At 38.3% G+C, this 22146-nt stretch overlaps 1 protein-coding gene across 1 annotated transcript in view; it reads right to left on the bottom strand.

Moving 5' to 3' along the window:
- Positions 1-1985: 1985 nt before the first annotated feature.
- Positions 1986-22146, bottom strand: part of LOC102036905 (rab GTPase-activating protein 1-like) — a 52371-nt gene continuing 32210 nt past the window's right edge. The window contains exons 10-12 of the mRNA XM_031063610.1: positions 18618-18762; positions 6670-6763; positions 1986-2244 (exon numbers count right to left, since the gene is read on the bottom strand). Coding sequence (XP_030919470.1) covers positions 1986-2244; positions 6670-6763; positions 18618-18762 — 498 coding nt within the window. The remainder of the gene's footprint in view (positions 2245-6669; positions 6764-18617; positions 18763-22146) is intronic.

The raw sequence follows: 22146 nt of genomic DNA on the forward strand, positions 1-22146 counted from the left end.
ATAATCAAGGCACCCACAAACTCTTCCAGCTTCCAGAAGAGAAACATCAAGCAGAATGACCAAAACACAAGGAGACAATGAATTTGTACAAACATAGGCATAAACTGAAAAAATCAAGATGAAAATGATGGGTTTGATGGGAAGATTAAATAATTGTGGAAAAAATAAAGTTTGTGTTGTTGGTATATTAGCATAACAAAAATGCAGATAAAAGAAATCAGTTCTGCTTTCTCATACAGGAGAAGCTAGTGAACAGTCATTAATACCCAAATAACTCTGAAGCTTAACATTATTAAATTATTATTAGGTTATTATTGACACTCATACAGCCAAGATTTTAGCAGCATATGCTACTAAAATATATATTCTACTACTCTGCTTAATTCACATTACTGACACACACCAAGATTTTAGTAGCATATACTACTAAAATATATATTCTACTAGTCTCTCTGCTTAATTCACATTACTGACACACCAACATGAAACGGAAAAGTTCTGTTCCCAGACATAAATATCAGACAATAATTCATTAAAAAAAAAAAATCAGCTGACACTTTTTCTGGAGCATCCCATATTAACTCTTCCCAAAGATGGGCCCTAGCTTTGGTATGGCACAGGCTCTCTCCTGTTCATTTCTTTCATGAGTCTTTTACTGCCAAATGATGTGATTGCCAGCAGTTTAGACAGACAAACTACGGAAGAAGTTTTGTCACTTCAGAAGGAAAATTATTCACTTTAGAAAAAAACTCTGTTTGCATAAATGCTTCCGTTCAGCAGAGGATTTAAATTTTTCATCAGGAACACTGCAATATTTTGTATTAAATACTGTATGAAATATCATCTTCCAAAATACACAGCACTGCAATATCACTGTAGTGAAAAGGCCAAGCATTACAAGGTATTTTTAAGGCACAAGGCCTCAGCATCAAGATAAACCTTGCATTTTAGAAGTTTTCCACTCCCTCCTCCACCCTGAAACAAACGTCTCTCCCACTTTTGGAAAGCAGGAACAAATAATGGAGGTGGCTTTGATGTACCATACAGCTGACAGATGTCCTGTGAATGGTTTCTAAGGAAAATATAACACAGCTACAACATCAAAATGAAAAATTTACACTAGCAAAACATTCTTCCTTCTTGGTAAAGAAAAAAGTAGCCACACCAGGACAGCTCTCACTCTGGGGATGCTTCTAAACTTCAAAAACACAATTAATTATGTCAAATTAAGAGGACAAGTAGCAAAACAATAGGACAACATTAGGAAAGGAAACTCTGAGTAACAGCATCTACCCCAGAATTTCTGTGTGGACAGATAATTCATAAGCCAGGTAACAAACCCAGCACTTGCCCTGAACAGCACAGGAAATTATCTCCATCCATTTCTGCCATTAAAAGTGTATCTGAAACTGCTGCACTTCCCAGAGCTGTAACAGGGGCAGAGCCTCAGAACCCAAACACTGAGATTATCTCTGACACTGCACAGAGCTCCTCCCTTGAGCCATCACAGACCAAACAGCTCCACAGACTCCTTAGAATGCTCATTGACTGCACTGATGGAACTGATTCCCAAAAGGATTCTCCTCTCAGCTCACCCAGACAGCAAGGAGACTGGTTTCCTGCTAGGTCCAAATGTTTTTAACATTCTTTTAAAAAAAACCAACAGAAAGAAGAAATACTCAATTTTGTGCCATTTTGTTTGAGTTTTTTAATAATTGAAACCCCAAAAATGAAGACATACATAAAACAAGCTTTTGAAAAGACAAAGTGATGGATGTGAGTTTATAAAAAAACACACAAGGAAACACCTGAACGAGGTGATGTTCTTGTCATCATTACAGCAAGAGAACAGAAAACTAAATGTCAAGCATTACTACAGATATAGGTCAGCAATTTCTATTGCTAATGCCATGCAGCAGGTACCCATGGCAGGAGGTAAAGTCACATAATCATAACTTCAGATGTTTAAAACAAGTCAAACTCTTTCATTCTTCTGCTGCCCTGCCACTGACTAAAACTGCTGCCCAGCAGAACTCATCTCCACCAAAGGAGAGTGAATAAAAGAAGGAAAGAACAACTAATAAATCCCTTACCATTGTGATGAGCAATCTGTATTTGTCCAGCATTGCCTGGTTGTCATGGCATCCTGCCAGCAGCTGCCAGATCTCTGCCCTCAGTGCTTCTGGAACACCACTCTTCACCAGAGTGGACAGCCCATTTGGTCTCACAACAAGGTTATTGTGCCTGAAACAAAGATAATCATCTACCTGTTATACTTCAACTACAGGAGTCAAAATAAAGATTAAAAATGTTAAAAATCTTTAAAGCTATTCACTAAAGCAGAGTCAGCAATTGGCAACACAAACTTTTCTTCCACTAGTTACAGTAGTTAGTGTTTGTCAGATGGAAAGCAAAAACTCTGCAAGGATTTACAGCAAGAACCAGTGGCAAAATGTAGTGATATCCAAATTGTCTAGGTGTGGAGACATTAAGGAAAATTAACAATAAGCAGTTGCAGAAATTGAACTAAGCTGGCTAATGAAGAACAATTTGAATTGAAAAATATGCCACCTGTGCAGACAATTTAATTTAAATATTTGTTCAACATATATATTTAGCGGAGGTTTGGAAAAATAAATTAAAAATAACTTAAGCTGTACAGAAAAACAAATTTTGGAAAACAAAAGACAATTTAATAGTAGCATTATGAAGACTGAGGTTCTAGTTCCACGCTTCATGCCAAGAGTCTGCTCCAAGTGCCACAAACCAGGAACACTTGCACACACATTTGCACAATCCTAATATTTCAAATAAATCTACCTGTTGGTCTGAGCTGGTGTTTTACTATCTGGTTGTACACACACAGAGCACAAGAAATGCAGGAATACAAAAGTCACTGCGTGTGCACAATATTACAGAGCTTTCAGTCATAGATGTTGCAAAGCTCTTCTGGAGACACAGTATTTGCTGATCTAGATATAAACCCTCTTAGACTCATGACAATTTTCAGAGCAATGCAGCAGAAGGCTGCTCAAACTGATTTTTGGCTCTCTCTGCTGTAGGAAGTGCTCTGACCACTGTGGTGTTTCCCAGCTCTCCTGGAAGCAGAGTAGTGAGAGTGGCTGTTAAGCCAAATGCCAGCAAGCCATGATTAATCAAATCACCTGCAATTTGAGCCTGGATTTGCAGTGAATGTTCAGAGTACTCAATCTATGAAACAGGTCATTAGGACATGAACAGGTTATCACTGTTGCTGCTTAAATTTAAAAGATACTCAAACCTATTTAATTTTCTTATGCTTTGGGGATGATATGCCTATTTTTCCAAATGGCCTGAGAACTAAAAAGTGTGTGATTATATAACACCCTTATTCTTTAAAAAAACAATAATTATTTGTAAATGTGCAGTGCAGTACAAGTAATTTCATGCTTATCTTTATCCCTCAGATACCCAAATAAAAACAAGTTCCTTTTATCTTTTTCAGTCCATTTTGTAGTCAGTCACATTAGCTCAACAGTCTAGTGATGGGAAAGAGCTAAAAGAAAACCAATATTCACAGAAATATTAAAAGCACTAAACACTTAAAGGATTTGCACTGGTTCAGAGGAGGCCACAGAGATGCTCCAAGGGCTGGAACCTCTCTGCTATGGACACAGGTTGGGACAGCTGGAGGTGTTCAGCCTGGAGAAGAAAAGGGCTGTAGGGAGACCTTATCATGGCCTTTCAGTACCTTAAAGGAGCTTATGAAAAGGAGAGAGAACCTTTTTAGGGACAGATAGTGACAGGAGAAGGGGGGATGGTTTTAAACTGACAGAGAGGCCGGGTTACATGGGTATTGGGGAGAAATTCTTCTTTGTGAGGGTGGGCAGGCCCTGGCACAGGGTGCCCAGAGAAGCTGTGGCTGTCCCTGGATCCCCGGATGTGTTCAAGGCCAGGTTGGAAGGGGCCTGGAGCAACCTGGAAGGAAGGTGTCCCTGCTCATGGCATGGGGTTGGAATGAGAGGAGTTTTGAGGTCCTTTCCAACCCAAACTATTCAGGGATTCTATGGCCAGATACTCTGAGCAGTTACAGAATTATGACATGCACGTTGAGGAATAGCTATTTAGTAAACACATCAGAAAGCTGAATCACATCTAGTTGTGGATTAGTTTGGTTATTACATGGATCTGGTCATAAGTGTCATCCCTTGAGGACTGGGCAAGCTGATCACATGAACAGCTAAAAAGGGACATTCCCATGAAAAAATAACAGGAAAATTTTCAGCAATACCAAGGAAACAACACATGCTGTAACATCATCCTGAACATAATCCCAATTGAGAATTAAACAATCAGACTTTACTGGCCCTATCCTAGATCTGTATTTTATGGCAGAGGTAAGGCCTTAGCAATATGAGTCCATGCTGGACAGCATTACCAACTTCCACAGCCAACTTTCCAAGTACTGGATGGCTCTTTGGGAAACAACTTGTGCATCCATAATCCTTGCTCACAACAACAGAAGTGAGCATAAAATAAAAGCTTGTCTTACTCTAACCTTACCCTTCATCATGTGGGGAAGTCACCATTCATGGATGCTGGCTGACATCTTTAATTTGCTACAAAATGTTGCAATTCTCCTGCACAAACTCATAAATACAATTTTAAAATAACAGAGAGCAAGGACACAGAGCAGCTATGCACAGAATATGCTCCAACTTGATAAGCATATTTCTGATCAAAGACTGTTACTGATCATTGCTACTACTTTTTTTTTTAAGAAATAGTTGAGCAGTCAGCTAAAGCAGCCTAGCTGGCAAGAACAACTTTAATGCTGAGGATGCAGTAAATAGTAAAATAAACAGATATAGCATCACTTCTCCATTGTTTGTTCTACCTTTTTGGTAAATTATCTTATTCTTATTTCTGTTTATATGCTTGAGGGAAAGTCCTGGAGCAGTGTTTCTGCTGAGTCCAATAGGTTACAGTGACATTTTAATGAAATTACAAAAAGCAATTAAAATGCAAGAAATTTTTCATCTAAGAGACAAATCAGCACACCAGTTCCTCAAGTGGAAATGTTAATTTTTGTTTATTTACATTTTTACAAGTGCACAGTTCTTCTACTAACATATGGCACAGTTTTCAAAAACACCACAAGATTTTATTTTGATTTATTTTTAGCTTTCAAATCCTTACCAATTCTCACCTGTTACTCTAAGTTTTGTTCTTAGAATGTAACATAACACTATTCAAGAACTCAAGTAGTTTACAGATTTGAATTTCTCTCCACAGGTAATATTGCTTTAGACACTCCTGAAGAAATGTTTGCTAGTCTTCAAACAGCTTGGATCACCCATTTCTCACCCCATTTTTAATTAATTGTACGCTGTTTCAACTAGTAAACAATTATCTTGATTTATGTGTAAGTTATGTTAGGATTCCAAAATAGTTTATTCCAAAAGTCTTGAATGTTTTGTCTTGTTGATTAGTACACTTGAGTAACCAGAAGAAATAGTTGGATATATGAAACTTAAAACCATGAGCTGTGGGTGTCTTTACTTCCGCATGCTCATCCACAGAATCCATCTATTTATCAAGGACAGGTTAAAAACAGAAGAATCAACCGGCAAATTAATTTAAAAAAAAGTTAAATTGAAAATTGGCATATTTCAATCTTGGATGTTGGATTAAGGTCAGAAATTTGGGTGACAGAATAGTTAAAAACAACAGAAGGAGAGGGTTCAGTTAAGCTCAGTAAAACCTCCTGATGCCTCACGCAGAAACCTTTGTGTGACATCTCCTTACAGATGAGGTCAGCAGTAAGAGGCTGTTTCTCCAAAGCTACAGAGTAGCCAAGTCAAGGGAGGAATTACCCAAATAAATCCTTAAAATGCTGTTCATCTCTCTTTTTGGAGTTAGGTAAAGGAAACAGCCAATTCCAGATTAAGGGCCTCTGATTATTTTTGTCTCCAGCAGCAGGAGCTATTGCTTGCACAGGGAAAAGCAAGTAAGTGGTTCTGGCACTTGCTCAGGTCTCTCTGAGGCAGCAAACAGACTTTTCCCTCTCTTGGCACTCTATGCACTGCTACTGAAGCACTTAATTAAACAACAGAAATAACACTGTTGAGAACATAGTCTGGGCTTACAAATACTCTTCATTTTATTCACCAACAGAAAGTGTTTCAGTGAGGATTCACAGTTTCTAGATTCCTTTTCAAGTGCTTACATACAGCACATTTACAAAGATAGAAAAAAAAGTGCTTCTAAACAAATTAAATGTACACCAGCTGGCATGCAGGGCTTAGATGGGACACATGGGAGTTGCTGTGTCTGTCCCATCCTGGCACTGAGTTTCCTGAGGGTTTAACAGCCAGCCCCAAATGACCACAAAGTTCTGCCTGTGAAGACTCATACCTGCTGTGTGAACACACACAAATACACTCTCAAACACCAAACAAAACCAGACTTTTGCACATGATACAGGAAAGATTTGTCAAAATACTTCAACTTATCCATACCAGTCCCCTTTAAATTAAGATTAAAAACTACACTTCAATGTGTCTTGCATCTCAGTTTTTAAACTGTGTAAGCTGAAGAATGTCAAACCTCCTGCTCAGGAGCATATAGTGTCATAAACCAAATAAAAGGTTAATATCTAAAAATCTAATGTAAGAAATTAAGCATTACCATCTCCCCAGTAACTCTCCCCAGGAATACAAAATCTTCTCAGGACAATCCTTTGACACATCACCAGTGCCACTGGAGAGTTCATTATCACTCTCTGTAAAAAATAAAGAAAAAAAAAGAAAACAAAAGCATGCACAGGTTTACCCAAGAGCACAGACACTAGACATGCATACATACAAGCCTCAGACAACTTTTTCTCATATATCAGTTTTAAAAGCATAAAAAGATACAAAATTCAAATGGAATCATAAAGAATGTTTAGCAGATCACCAAACAAATGTATTAATAAAGTTACCATAAAGTTTAAAAGAACAGGACTAGGGAATAATTCAGTAGTGTTACCAGAAAAAGGACTGGGACCTAGAAAAGCATTATGTGAGAAAAGCTTCAAGGCTGTCAACTCTCCATTTAATGAAATTTGACAGTGTTACCTAAAAGTCACATCCACTCCAGACTTCACAAAAAGAGAAGTCCCTGTTAAAGCATAGTAGATAATGCTACTTTGTTACATCACACCCCTTTGGCTGTCCTGTGGTACCCTGAGCTCAGGAAGCCTCCACTGAGCCACAAAATAATTTTTTTACTGAAATTTGCTCATGGATGAGCAGACAAAAACCAAGACTGTGACAGGAAAGGCCATAGTGCATGGAACAGAGAGGATTGCTTCAAATGAAAGCTCATAACTATTAAGAATGAAACACTTAGGGAGGGATATATGCTACTATATGACTAACACCCAAACCCAGAAGGGATCATGTGGGTCTGGAATGGCATGCTCAAAAAACCATCCAATCCAAGTGTCCCACAGAAAGCTGGACAGTCTAACTCCATATGGCAAATCCCTATGCAAATATGGTCTTGCAGGTATTTGGCTTTTTTTCAGTTTTATCTGAATAAAATACTAAGAATTAAATAAGTGCAACTCCAACACCAGATACTGAGAGGCTCCAGCTTTAGCAGGAAGCAGAGAAAGAGACATAGCCACAGCCCTCTTATCACCATCACAGAATCCCAGATCAGTTTGCTTTGGAAGGGTCCTTAAAGCTCATCCAGTTCCAGCCCCCTGCCATGGACAGGGACACCTTCCAGCATCCCAGGTTGCTCCAAACCCTGTCCAGTCCAGCCTAGAACATTTCCAGGGATGGGGCAGCCACAGCTTCTCTGGGAACCAGTCACCTTCAGAGGCTGCTGAAGCCATGGGCAGTTTGATGTTAGAGGGCTCAGAGGCTGCTCTTTCCTATGATCAGAACTCTCTCCAGAAGTTAAAATGCAATTAAAAAAGCAGAACCAAAGCTACATCTGCCCCCCAAATCCCTTCAATATTCTTTTCCACACTGCTCTGTCACATCTTGTTGCTGATCTAATACCCTGAATTCCCTCAGGTGCATTAAACACTTCAACTCCAGCTTTATGTCGACAACATAGTTCAGGTAGAAGAAAATCTTCAGTACTTGTGCAATTACCCTGTTAACTCTTCATCTTTATCATTCTCACTTCAATTACAGATTTCTAATTTATATTCTTAGCAGTTGTCAAATACAAGTCATTAATAAAATATCAGTGCTTGAATTTGACAGGGAGCTGTGAGGACAAAGACAGCATATACCTGATTTCAAGGACAATTAACAGCAAAAATGCTGCCCTGAGAGAAGCATATCAGAAACCACCGTGTTTCAAAATGAACACTACATTGGTGAAAGGCTTCAGCTTGGAACCTGTTTGCACAGCTCCCAAATACCAGCCCAACCTCCATTCAAATACTTCCCCCTTACACTAAATGTAATTAATTAAAAATAATTAAAAATAATTTAAAATAATCCAAACAAAATAATTACTACTACTGCATCACAAATCTACAAAAAACTTTATTTTTAAAGTTTCCCAATCTTTTGCACACATTCACTAGACCTGAAGATGGAAATAAGATCTAAAACCCCCAAGCTTACAATTTTAATTAAAATTTTCTATCACAGTGACAGGTTTCCCAGTAACCAAAGGAATCAATTGTGTCCTGAGGGAAAAAATGTATTTGAAGACTCCGCTTCCCCCTTAAAATTACCAAAAATAGTGTAAAGGCCAATTTCCTCACTTACCACACAGACATGGCAATAACTAACAAAAAATGGAACCAAATGCATTATATCTGTTTGATTCTCTCCTCTCCTGAATTGCACAACTGTGTCAGAGGGACCAACAATAAATGCAGTCCCTTCTACATCCCATGGAAAAAAGGAAAGAAAAAAAAGAAGGAAACCTCTGAGATGAGCCCATTTGCCATTCAGAGACACAAGGTACGTGTTAATGATACTGGTATGTATTAAAAATCTCAAGAAACCCAGCTCACACCAGGGATTTATCACAAACCACAATTTCAGAAAGGTTTTATGCATTCAAAGTAAAGGAAGAAAATTTGGCACCAAATGCCGAAAGGAAGAGATTAGACTCTCTCTGGAGAGACTGAAGAACCCCAGCATATCCCTACAAGAGTTAACGCTGAAAATACACACAAACAAACCCTGCAGCCTGGAATGAAATCTGATAAAGATGACAAAAATCCCCCAGCAGACCAGAACGCTTCAAAATGCAGCTCCACTGAATCCTGTGAGCAACAAAGCACAGTAGCTCTTATTGCATCCAAACCTGAGCTTGACAAGGAATACTGACATCAGCCTACAGAAACAAACCCCTGGATTTCTCACTGAGCTGGTATTCCCAGCAAAATCCTTCCAAATTCTAAAGGAGACCAGTGTTACACAGCTCATAAACTCCAGTGCTTCAGCTAGAAAAGTCTTTCATCTGGAAGGCTTGGCAGTGTTTGAAATGTATTATTCAGTTATAAGTCAGAAAATCTCAGGCCTTAATTAGGAATGCCATATGCTTGCTTTCAAAAGACGCTAATGTCAAACTTCAAAATAGAACAGGGCAAAGAGAAGAGAATAAACAGCCTTAAAAACCTCTACTTTGTTTCCATTCTAAAGAGTATTTACATATTCTACGCTCTTAATGCATTAAGGTATAAGCTAAGAAATAAAAGACGCCATGGGAGGGATATTTAGATATTTTTCTCTGAGTATTTCCACATGATTTTTTCCCACGTTCCATAGCATCTATAAGGCAGCAGAATTTGCCAAAGCATAATTTAATCCACCCTTATTCTGCTGGGAAAGCCACAGACTCCTTTTTCTAAATGCTCTGTGTATTTCTCCTTCCTCCTGTATTTACCCTGACCTCTCAGAGCCATCAACTGGGCAATACAACTTTGTCAGAGCAGGTGGACAATGGGAGACATCTCAAAGGAGCAAACCTTGGGGTTGTGAATGTGTGCACATAAAGAAGCTTTAAGACCAACCCTAGGGAACAGTAAGTCTCAAAGGTTTTCTGTTTTGCTTTGAATTGCATCATGATTCATAAAACTCACAAAAAGGTCATGCCTCATGAATCAATTCCCTGAATTTAGAGCCTTTTTAAAGCAAGCCTGAAGGACCACACTCCCACAGCAAGCACTGCTCTGTATGGAATCAGCATGGAATAATACTCTGGGCTGGAAGAGACCTCTGGAGATCAGCCAGTCTGATCCACTCCAAGTTCTGGTTAGATCAGGTCCCTCCAGGACCTGAGTGAGAGGTGTGCTGCGTTTGGCTGGGAACACCAAAAGGGTGGGGGATGCAGAGGAATTTGGGAGGGGACACAGCTGGAACAGATGACCCCAACTGCCCCAAGGGATGTTCCAGACCATAGGGCATCATGCTCAGCATGTAGAGCAGGATGGAAACTTTGAGGTGATGCCATTCATCTTCCCGAGCCACTGTTACACATGATGGAACCCTCACAGAAAAGAAGATTGGCAGTCTATGGATATACATAATTTTGTCAGTTCATTCCAAGGATTTTACTGTTCTTTTGACTCAGCTCAAGCCTAATTTTTTCTAGCCTGCAATTTATGCCAATTACTTTTTTTTCCCTCCTAAACAATTTTAGCACATCTCACAAACCACCCCCCCCCCAAACCTTAGCCTTTATTGTTTCTTCTCTAGGACACTCTACTTATTTCCTCAAAGGACAAATTCTCCACACTTCTGCTCATTTCCCATTTTCTCCTCTGGTGTGTATTTTTTTTTGATGAGAGATGTTCAAACAAAATACTGAAGCATCCAGCTCAAACCAGAGGAATTACACACACAGTAACCAGCATAAGCAAATACCCCACAGGAAAAAAAAAAGAGGAACACAAAATTTTGGCCTCTTTCCCATCTCTTATTTTAATAGTCCAGGGTATCAAGCAGAGGTCATGCTCAGAGGGTAACCCCAGTACCTAGAGTAGTACTAAGAGGTTAGGCAAAGACTGTAAAGAATACTATGGGAAGCCAACTCAGAGCAAAGTCAAAGAGGTTCCTCTTTCTCATCAGGGATTAACTCAACTTTGTTTATTGGCTTTCCCATTTCTGGCTTGAGGAAATAAATTCTGGTGAAGGACTCACAGCAACAAAAATCGAGGTATTTAATGTGCTTGAATTTAATTTTTCATCTTCCCACTTTTACAATAAAAGGGTTTTTTTGTTTGGTTGTTTTATGATGCTTGTTTTTTTCAGTGGGCTTTTTTTTTTGCATCACACTTTGAAATGTAGCTTTAAACAACACTCCCCTCATCCATATTTTACACCAATTATATAGCTATAGAGCAGCTTTTCTGAGGGTTCAAGTTCTTCAGGAAATTCTACTAGTTCATCTGAAATATGTCAATACCTCAGAAGTCAAACTCCTTTTTCAGTTAACAAAAATAGAAACAAGGAGGAAAACTACAGAGTTGTTTTGGAGACACTGAACATAGAAGTAAATAAGTGAAGTACCTCAAAGTGTAGAAAAGCACGAATAAAGCAGATTGAAAATGAACAGGTGAGATTTGAGCACTGATGTGAAGGAGGAAAAAGGATATTTAATGTGTTTTAATTTAGAAGCTGTTACATGTGAAATAAAAAGAGTAGGTGGAACTGAAAAATAATATAGCTAGAGCAGTCTGAAGGAGAAGGAAATCAGGACTCTAAGATAGGTGGGAATAGAATTGGAATAATTCAAATATGAACAGTTTGATTTTTATGTAAGAGAAGAACAAACCTGAAGGAGGAGCTGAAGTTGGCAGCATATTATCAGAGCACAAGGCATAGTGTTACTGACATGGAACCTTTCCATACATACAAGATAAAAGAGCATCGTGAGAAAAGTCACAAAATGAGCAAATTTTCATTTATAAGGTAACAGGGAATTACAGAGCATATAGTTCTGCCAGGGAGGATGAGAGTGAAACAAAATTTAAGTCACGAAAGTCATTGTTGTATTAAATAAGGCAGATTTTCAGAAACATCCAACTTTTAGTGCATTACAAAATATTCTGATGGACACAGAATTATTTCCAAATGCCTTCCAAATAACTGATTTATGAAATGACAATCCTCAGTATCTCTTATTTAGGGGAAGAGAAATAATTGAGAGCAAAAAAATACAGATTAATGGATCTGAACTTGCATTGAATTCTGCTCACAAGAACCTTCTGCTTACGTTAGTTACGTAACTAACTTGAAAAATTAATTTGGCACCTACTGAAGTACATGTAAAGAGAGCAAAACAAAAAAAGGTAACAGAATCTTCCACCAAAAGCAAACCAGTAATAGAAAAAAACAGTATTTTAATTTTAATTCCTTTTTATGAATTATATGATACACTATTTTCACTTAGAATCATTCAAGTGAAACCTAAAGCTGACAAATCACAAAATTTTGACTACCTTGCAAAAGGCTGCAAATCTAATTGTTTCTTTATGTAACACAACATCTGAATCCCAAACCCTGTATTTGATAAACACAGAGAAGGTGGCACAGCATGCAGCTGGATGACCTCTGCCTTTCCCTCACTGCACACCATAATGCACTGTTTTCACATGTTAAAGACTGAGCAAAAGTCTCCCAAAATACAACCAGCTGTCCTGTTGGTTGTGTGCAATGGACAGCCAAAATGACCTTTTTCTTCTTAATACAACAAATTCTGAATTTTAAACCCTCTCTTACATCCTCATATACATCTGATATGGCCCTACCTTTAAAACACTTTGTTCTATGTCACATACTTTCAACACAGACCCTGCATCACTGTCATATGAAATGACAATTATTTTTAAAAGTCCCAAAAATAAACCTTAACTGGGCATCCAAGAGATGCTCCTCCCCTCATGTATTGCACATAAAATTGAGCCACCGTGACATCTCTAAATTTGATGTACAAATGCTTGAAGCTGAATAAAAGAAAGTGCAGAAGAATTATTGCTTCAGTTCAGTAGTTTTGCTCCCACACAGATGACAAAGCCAACTAAATGCTGCACAGTGGAGGTAGTCTTGTAAACACAAACATGTTCCACATGTACCGTGCTGTCTGATCCCTGACATCTCAGAGAACAGGCAAGGAAATAAAACTGGAGGTGTTATCACAACTCTAGGGCAATGCATTAGTAATTCATCAATTTGTAGATTAGAATCTGCTCCCATCTTTGATATAATCAATGAGAAAAAAGATATATCAGTGTTAGAAACACTCAGAAGTTATGTGTTGCCTGGCATTTAAGGCAGTATGCCAGGCACCTAGATTAGACAGCACTTACACTCAAAAAATACCAGAAAGCTAATGATCAATGCTAAAAAAAAAGAATCTCACACTGAGGTTAGGGGAGCTGTTGGTTGAAACCAGTCTTTTTAATAATCTTTCTACAAAAGTGGTTAATTTTTAAATTACATGATATTGTGCAATTATCTAAGCAGTGGCAGCTTGAGGCCACCCAAAATTGATGACTGAAAAACCTGAGAAGATCCTTTAGCAATAGGAAGTTGGAATTCCTAATAAGCCAGCAGGATTGCAAATCCTTTTTCAAACTGATTACAGATAGACAAGGAAAGACAACCACTAATAAATAAAGCATCCAAATTATTCAAAATAATCTGCAATTGCTTCCAGACAAGATGAAAACATCACTTTACACTCATTTTGCATCTATTTTGTACCACAATCTGAAGAGATTTTATGAAAGCTATAAAAACCAAAAAGCCTGAGATCCAAGAAAAAGAATTCACTATGATCCCACAGAACTGAAACCTACCTTTATTACAAAATATCTTTTTCTATCATTCTGCAAAAATAAACCAAAGGCATCACCAGAATTCCCTGGAGCATTCATGAACCACAGGCCAGAATTAGGGAATTATGTTTTGCCTTGAACCTCACAAAGGATGTGCGAGGAGCAGATTTTATCAAAGACAACCTCCCTAGCCACAGAGTGTTCCCACACACACTGTGCAGGAGTGTGGAGTGGACAATGGAGAAGAAAAGAGGGATAAAAGAGCTCAGGGTAAGTCACACCCCTTGGGTATGTTCCACTTCCTGCAACAGAAAAAATCCTTAAAAAAGCCCAATTTTCCTTTTAATTGATAACCTTGCAAATACAGTAAATACTTCTGCAACCCACAGAAGTGCTTCAAGTTCAAATCATTTCAAATACTCACCTTGTAACACAAAGGCCATACTTGCATGAACAAATCTAAATACAATTGTAACTATCAACTGAGACCATATTAAAAATAAGTCCTCCACGCTCAGTATTTTTATATTTATTAAGGAAAGTATCACATGAACACATTCCTCCTAGCAGCACAATGATAGCTGCAGAAAGTCAACTGAGTGCATTTATTTTATGATTTTTAATAACACAAGTGAACTTGCAAGGTGTGAAAATAATCCATTTTGGATTATTTTACAGTCAGAGTCCATAAAATGACATCAGGCTTGTAAGGAATATTTTCTTTTCATTTGGATGCTATTCTTAGTAGTGTCTGTATTTTAAAACTCTTCCCTTGTGGAACTGCAGAAAGAGTTCTTGTCTGGAGATAGCTACTGGCCAAATGGCCTCATGAATTTAGGATTTGTGACATACTAGTTCATTTTTATAGAGATAGCAAAAAGACTCCAAGACAGATTTAACTGATCTTCTTTAGGACCCAACTTTGCTCTGTGTTGGATTAATATAACAAACAGTTCCTGTGAGGTACACAAAGCTATTTTAGATTTGGATCAAAATGCAGAGTTGACTATTTCAACACTAGTCATGTAATTTTTCTCACACAATCACCCTCATTTGTTCACATCATAACCCCTATTTTATCACTAAATACTCAGTAGTTCTATTCACTCCTAAAACATCACCTCCTCTACTCCTTTGCCTTCCTGAGTACTGAAAAAGCCTCTACCCTCCCACAACACCTGACACACATTTTGACTTCCTCTGGCTGATCATCTCTGATCATTTAGCATTGCCCACCTCTCCCCTCCTGCACACACCTTTTTGTGTGACCAGCACAACACCTCCAGAGTTTTTCCGAAACTTTCGTGGTCCATTGTTGTTTCATGTCTATTTTCAGTGTCAAATCCTACCATCTCCACACTCAACTTCCACACCCCTGAAGTTCATTTTTCTATTGTCTCTTTTTGTTCTTAGTGTTCAGACAGCTAACAGGAGTAGGAAGTTTTACTTCCTTTAGTTTATTTTTTCCCTTGGCAAACAAACCACAAATGGAAACAGTTCTGTGTTTCTGGAAGTCATTTGAGAGTGTTCCAGAAGTACCCCATCGCTCATGTTTAGAAGCTTTTTGGTAGGCAAGTCATCTTTTACCTGTTTCAGGTTATCTGCTAAACATTCTGTGCTTACTCTGCAGCAACTCACAGATGGGAACAAGAGCTCCTAACCAGACACCTGGGACCACAGAAAGCTTCAGCAAAAGTAGCTTCAACTCTGTAACAATCAGCTTAAAGAGTATTTTCTGGTTTTGAACAGAACTTCTCCTGCTTACAGTCATCCTTAACCTTCCAACTTTATCCTGACCCCAGAAGAAATTCAAATGGAGTTATCTAGTGTTCTCCTGAAATGTTAAGTATCATTAAAAAAACCTAATAATTCAAACATTAGACCAAAAGGAAGGTCATAATTTCATACACGTTCTGAGCAAGCGCTGCTGCTAAAAGCAGCCAAACTATTCATCCCTTTTTCCTTTGTTATTTATTTCTGGGACTACATCCTCCTTTAAATGCTTCTGCTGGAAAGCTATTTCCCCCAAGCCTTAAGCTCACAAGTGCAGCCAGCCACTTCATCCTCTGCAGAACACTACTACAATAAAATGCTCTCTGAGCTTTGCTTTTTTCAATACTGCAGCATCCACACCATCAGTTCTGGGCATGCTCTCTCCTTCCTTAATGCTCCAGAAAGGAGAAAAAGGAGTTCAACCAACTGCGCTCTGCACCTGCTTACAAGGTTCTGCTTAAGGTTAACAGTGAACTTCTCTGCATATTAATAAAAGCTGATACTTAAATCTACTTTATTTGAAACTTTTCTAGAAAGGAGTAAGAACTTCCTCGTTATTCATTTTAATATTTTTAAAATTATATTTAGAATTTAATAGAAAACTTCTTATTAAGGAGTGCACTTTGCATCTTAATTTTAATAATCTCTTGTTAAAACCTATTTTTTCAATTATCACCTCCAAAGCAAGGGAGCATAAGTGATTGGATTGCCAAAAATACCTATTACAATATTAGTAATTAAAAAACAAAAGTGAGGTTGAAATATCTCTAAGTAACAATTGCACAATCTTAGCAAAGGTCCTAATTTTTTATATAGCTATTCACATGAAAGATCAAGCTAAAGTGAGAAAAAAATATCAAAAGCTAAGAATGTTATTTACAGAGTGTATGAGCTCCATTTTCAACAAGCACTTGTTAAAAGACATTAGGCCTAACTTTAGTATAGAGATTATTTAAAATCATTATTGGCAGGTACCATGTTTGGCCTTTCATCAAAACAAAACCAAAAAGAATATTGGAAAATGCCTTCTTTTTTATGACCATCTTTATTCACATACTCATGGCACAAGACATCCCAGCGAGCTGTGGGCATGCAGAGTACACAGGAATCAAACAGTGCATTCTTATACAAGAAAAACGCAATGTGTAGTGCTTTTGAAATCAATTTAAGAATATTCTGTGGGCATATAAGGAAAAAGCAAAAAAAAATTAAAAAGGAGAAAAGTAAAAAGAACCTATATAGCCAGGTAGCTATCACATTTAAGATTAAAAAAGAAAAAAGCCTTCTTCCAAGGCCAAGACAAGACATTGTAAACTCAAGGGGTTTTTTTCCATCATCATAATTAGTACCCTGAAAAGAAAAAAAAAAAAAAGAATGAAGAGATTTATTTAGAAAAACTGCAAATGACTCATTGAACCTGCATATCCTCCAGGATAAAGAACTTCTCAGCACAGAACTCTAAATGTGGTTTCCATGAGAACAGAGGCACATCATATTTTTAATGTCTTCTCTTAGGAAGTAATCTACATTTAAAATATGGAAACTAGCATTAGAGAACTAAACCAAAGTTAACTTAGGTTCACACTCCACTGGAATACTTGTTCTCTGCAATAAGATAAAGCCATTCTGTAATGGTACCAAGAGGACAGTATCCATGTTATTCCTAATTGTGCTGCATTCACCACATTCTGGAACAGCTGCATACTTCCCAATAACAGCCGTATTGAAAAAAAAAATATTCGATTTTTTAAACTCTAACCTATCAAACAAGTCTCAGATTAATTTGGCTCTACAACTCGCACATCCAGAAGGAAAAGAACACCAACAGCTGAATTACACTACACTGATCCACAAGTTCCAAAGGCCAAATCTGAACTAATTCTTGCTATGACCAGTGAAACAATCCCAAACACCAATGAAACAGAGGAAATCCTTTGGAGAAGATCGCATTTGTACTATTCAGAAGTAGCACCTGATACAAAGGGGGGACTGACATTGCTGATCTGCGCCTATTCCCCTCCCTTTTAGGAATCAGATCAAAGCTCAAAGAGCACCTGACTGTGGGGTTTTTGCAAGCTTGGTGTCACCTGGGCTATGTGGAGGGGTTTGGCTTGTGAGAATAACCACGCCTGCCTGCTCCAGCCTCTGTTAATCCCAGGGTTCTGACTCGTATTGCACAAACTAAAATCTAACACTTACCAATCACAAAGAATCAAGGAAGAACTTTTCCACAGTAGTGAGTGAGACTTTTTACAGTATTGACAGAACAATGGCAGAGATCCGAAGAATAACTTGGTAAAATAATCACAATTCCTGGTAGGTCAGACATTCAGATCAAAAATGGCACAGGGAAAGCCTATTCTGAATGTTATGGGCTAATCCTCAGAGCACAAAGAGACAACAGAAGGCCAAGGGCCTTCAAACAAACAACAAAACAAAAAACTCCACCCACCAGGAGGAAAAAAAACCCAAAAATTCCACCAGTGGGAAATACACTGAGGTATGTTAGCTTTGGAAGGGGCAGGCAAATACAGTGGGTCCATGAACTGCAGCAATCCCCAACCGAACCAGGAGATATTTTAATAAACCCTAGATATAAGTGAGGGAAACTAAATCACATGTTAAGCAGTTAGGGGATGAGGAAATTCCCCATGTGAGCTGGGGATTTTTTTATTTTTGTTTTCTTTAAAAACAGGCATTTAAAACCTGCCATTTCAAGTCTAATTTCATTCTACCCTCTTCAGTAGCACAGCACATTCAAGGCAAATGACTTCTGACCAGAAGAAAACACCTTTGAAAAGCATTTTCTAACCTGCTGGCAGAGCACAGGTGCCTCAGCAATGCATTTGGAAGCACACAAAGATGGACACACATCATCTGCTGCTGCTATTGAAGACATCCAAACAATGGCTTGGCAAAAATACTATTACTCCTAATAGAAAAATAGTGGTGATCTTTTTGTCCAAAGCAGTTGTATTAAGAATTAACTGAGTAAATTAACAGCAGAAATATAATAGTATACTATCCATGGAAACTGTGAGTGCTCATTTATCCTTACCTTCTTCTGCCTCATCCTCCTGGGATGACATAGGCCCTCCTCCACTTGTTGGGGTGACTAATTCTTCCTCTCTGGCAGATTCTCTTTGCAGGCTGACAACTTCATAAATTGCATCTCCAGCACTTGTATGGCTTTTTCCTTCAGACTAAATGAAAATATGGGTATCTATTAGGTTGAAAAATAAGGCTAGACAATAGTTTGGTCAGGACTGCTTCAGATTTCTTTGCCTTGGCAAAAATAGATGGCAGCATCTGACAGTTCTGTTTCTCTCAGTTTTACAGGTATAAAGCACAAATAAAACTGCATTATTTCCAAAGCTGCCTCTTAACAACCATTTTCAGTATTGTTCAGAACAATGATTAAAAAACTTGCCAATTTAAACAGCTATAATGAGATTAAGTCAAAGAGAAATCTCAGCTAAAAAAAAGGGGAGAGAACAAGAGGAAAGATATTGGAGTAAGTGAAACAGGACTGAATGCCTGAGGGGGGAAAAGTAATGCTAAGATTGTTTTTGTAGGTAAAGAGGAGACTACAGAAAAAACAAAACCTCACCCTTCTGAAAAGCCTTAAATTGTGAAAAGCTCTTTTTAGTCCTTTACTCACTAAAAACCAAGAAAATGTATCTTTCTTCAGCAGAACACAATTTAAAATACACTCCTTCCAATGAGAAATGTAATGGAGCCCCATGGCAGGGGGTCTGGAACTAGATGATCTTGAAAGTCCCTGTGAACCCACACCACCCCGCAATTCTCTGACTTTCTCATGAAAAAGAAGTCAGTTAACTACAGTTTAAGCAGTTGCAAGTTTTAAAATAAAAAGAGGCTATGGTTTTCCTTTGAATTACAGTTATAAACACAGTTATTTTTCAGTGACATGCAGTGATTACTACATTTTTAGAGAATTGTATATAACTGCAAACTAATGACGGTATTAAATGAAGCAGCCCAAAATGTTTTACTATTTTTTTCTTTGTGCATTTTGTCTAATCCATTAAAATAAGGTAGTTATTGGAACATACTAAAATCATCAAATTAGCCACAGAAAAGAATAGAGTTTCAGTTAGAGTACCCTCAACTTGTTTGGAAAACAAATATGATAAAGTTGAAAGGCTCCACAATACCTGCACAGGAGATATACACAAACTACTGACCAACACTTGCAATTTCAACCAGCTGGTAAAATGATGCGGATGAGCAGCTTAAACAGGGATTGTTTGGACTGACACAATGCAAGTTATTTTATAGTGAGAAACCTCTCCTCATTTATTTTAGATTAATAATTGAGACTTGCTTCCCTTAAAGCAGAGGCTCCAATTATCAGCCGGTTTTGCTGCCTGAATTTCTCATGAAGCCAGTCTAATGAATTTTGGGGTGTAGGCATAAACAGCCTGAATTCTGTAAAAATTAAGTAGGATAACATCAGAGCCATTATCCCTGTTTTATTCTCACATAACACCATTATTGAGTAATTACAAAGTACTTGGTTAAATCAATCAAGTATTGATAGCACTAATGTTATTAAGCATGGGTATCTATAGTTTTTATTTTTGAGAGAGTAAGGCATGAGATACTGTGGGTTTTGCTGTATGTTAAAATTATTACAAATCTTCAGCATGTTCTGGTTAACTGCAAGAGCCACCTGTATAAAGTGTAAAAAATATTACTACTGGTTTCCTTTGAAGCACAAACCCACCACTACAAGGACCATGTTCTAACAATGAAAACGTGCATGAGCAATACAGTAAAACAGCTAGAAAGAACAATCCTAAATTACACATTAACCTGCATTTCTGTCAGCTTTAAGCATTCGTCATACCTGAGCACACCTTACCCATCTCAGTTGAGACTATTAAATGTGCCTGAATCTTTCCTCAGAAGGGTTATGATTTTTGTTACAATCTACTTAATGCTCAACTGCTTTCCCAGGAAGTTCCCAAATGGCTGATCCCACTGCCATCTGCAGAGTTATTTCCCAAGGAGTAGCAGTGCACTGAGGTACAGGATCTTTCAAAGGTGTTGGTAGGAGCAGCTACTGCAACGCAACTGAGAATTGGTGAAATAAAGATTTGTATCAAGTCACCCAAAGAAATCCTGGCAAACACAATCAGGACCTCATCTTGCAGAAGGATTACTAGGACTAAAAATATTCCTTTTTCAAAGATCTGCAAAACAGACTCTTAATTTTGCAGCAGGAAGCAATGCACGTGTTTCTTCAGGGAAGAGAGGCATGTGTATGTTTGTCACATTATAAGGGGTGAGAAAAAGAAAGCACCCGTATTACTTAATTAAAAATGGTACAGTTGCAAGTGATTTAAAAGGCAAGCTGAACTGATAAGAGATAAGTATCAAACAGCTGAGAACAGAATACTTTTAAATGTATTTTCTTTAATGTCAAAATGTAGATATTCTTATTTGCATGTAACAGTCAGCTTTCTTAGATTTCCTTAAATTCCAAGTTGCTATGCTAATCTGTAGAAGAAATACAGAAACAACATTGCTTGAGATTTATTTACTCCCTAAGTGTTAAACACAGCAGCAATTTTCCCATGTAACATCAACACAGCTTGGTTTTTTTCAGACCTATTGCTGTGCTCCACAAAAAGATGGCAACTGAAATAGTCCCATTAAGCTCTGTAAAATTAAAACACTGCTCTTTGGTTCCGTTAGTCAAAGATCATGTACTGTGGGCATTGGAACAGTGGTGCAACCTGGCCTCTGCTCTTCACTTTTGGAGGCAATACCAAGACATAAGTCTTTGGAGAAAGCAGGTGAGCAGTGGCTGCAGGAGGATGCAGCTGCACATCATTCTATGCGCAGATGTAGCTCTTGTACCTCAGCCAATGCCAAAACCAGAAGGGACTTGAGCTCCAATCATAACAGCCTCACTCTCTTACACCTCAGCATCATCACCTTTGTCTTTAACAGGCCACATTCTTACAACCATCTGCCCTCATATTGTAAATGTCAGCAGCCCTTGGATTTTACAATGAACAATTATAGAGCCATTGCCCAATTCTACCAGTCAAGTGGATTTGCTTTAGAGATTGTAGAGAATTAAAGAGAATTCAACAGGCAGGTTCAAAATAATTTAAGCCCACAAAACAATGACTTACAACTCATTGCAATTCAGTTTATGAAGTGTGCTGGGTTAGAGTTATTTCCTTCACAGTGGCTGCTTTGGGCTTCTGCTGGAAACAGTGTTGATAACACAGGGGAATTTCAGCTCCTGCCCAGCAGCTGCTGACACAGTCAGGGCCATCCCACCAGCAAAAGGGCTTGAGGTGCACAGAAAGCTGGGTGGGGACACAGCCAGCACAGCTAACCCAAACTGACCCAAGGGATGCTCCAGACCATATGGCATCATGCCTGCCATGTAAAGTGAGGGAAAACAGGAAGAAGGGGTGATGTTTGGAATGATGGCATCTGTCTTCCCAAGCCAGTGTTACACACTTCCCCAGGGGATGGCTGAGCACCTGCCTGCCCATGGGAAGTGGTGAATGAATTCCCTGTGTTGCTTTGCTTGAGCACAT

This window comes from Geospiza fortis, unplaced genomic scaffold (genome assembly GCF_000277835.1).
Source record: "Geospiza fortis unplaced genomic scaffold, GeoFor_1.0 scaffold398, whole genome shotgun sequence".
Lineage (NCBI taxonomy): Eukaryota > Metazoa > Chordata > Aves > Passeriformes > Thraupidae > Geospiza > Geospiza fortis.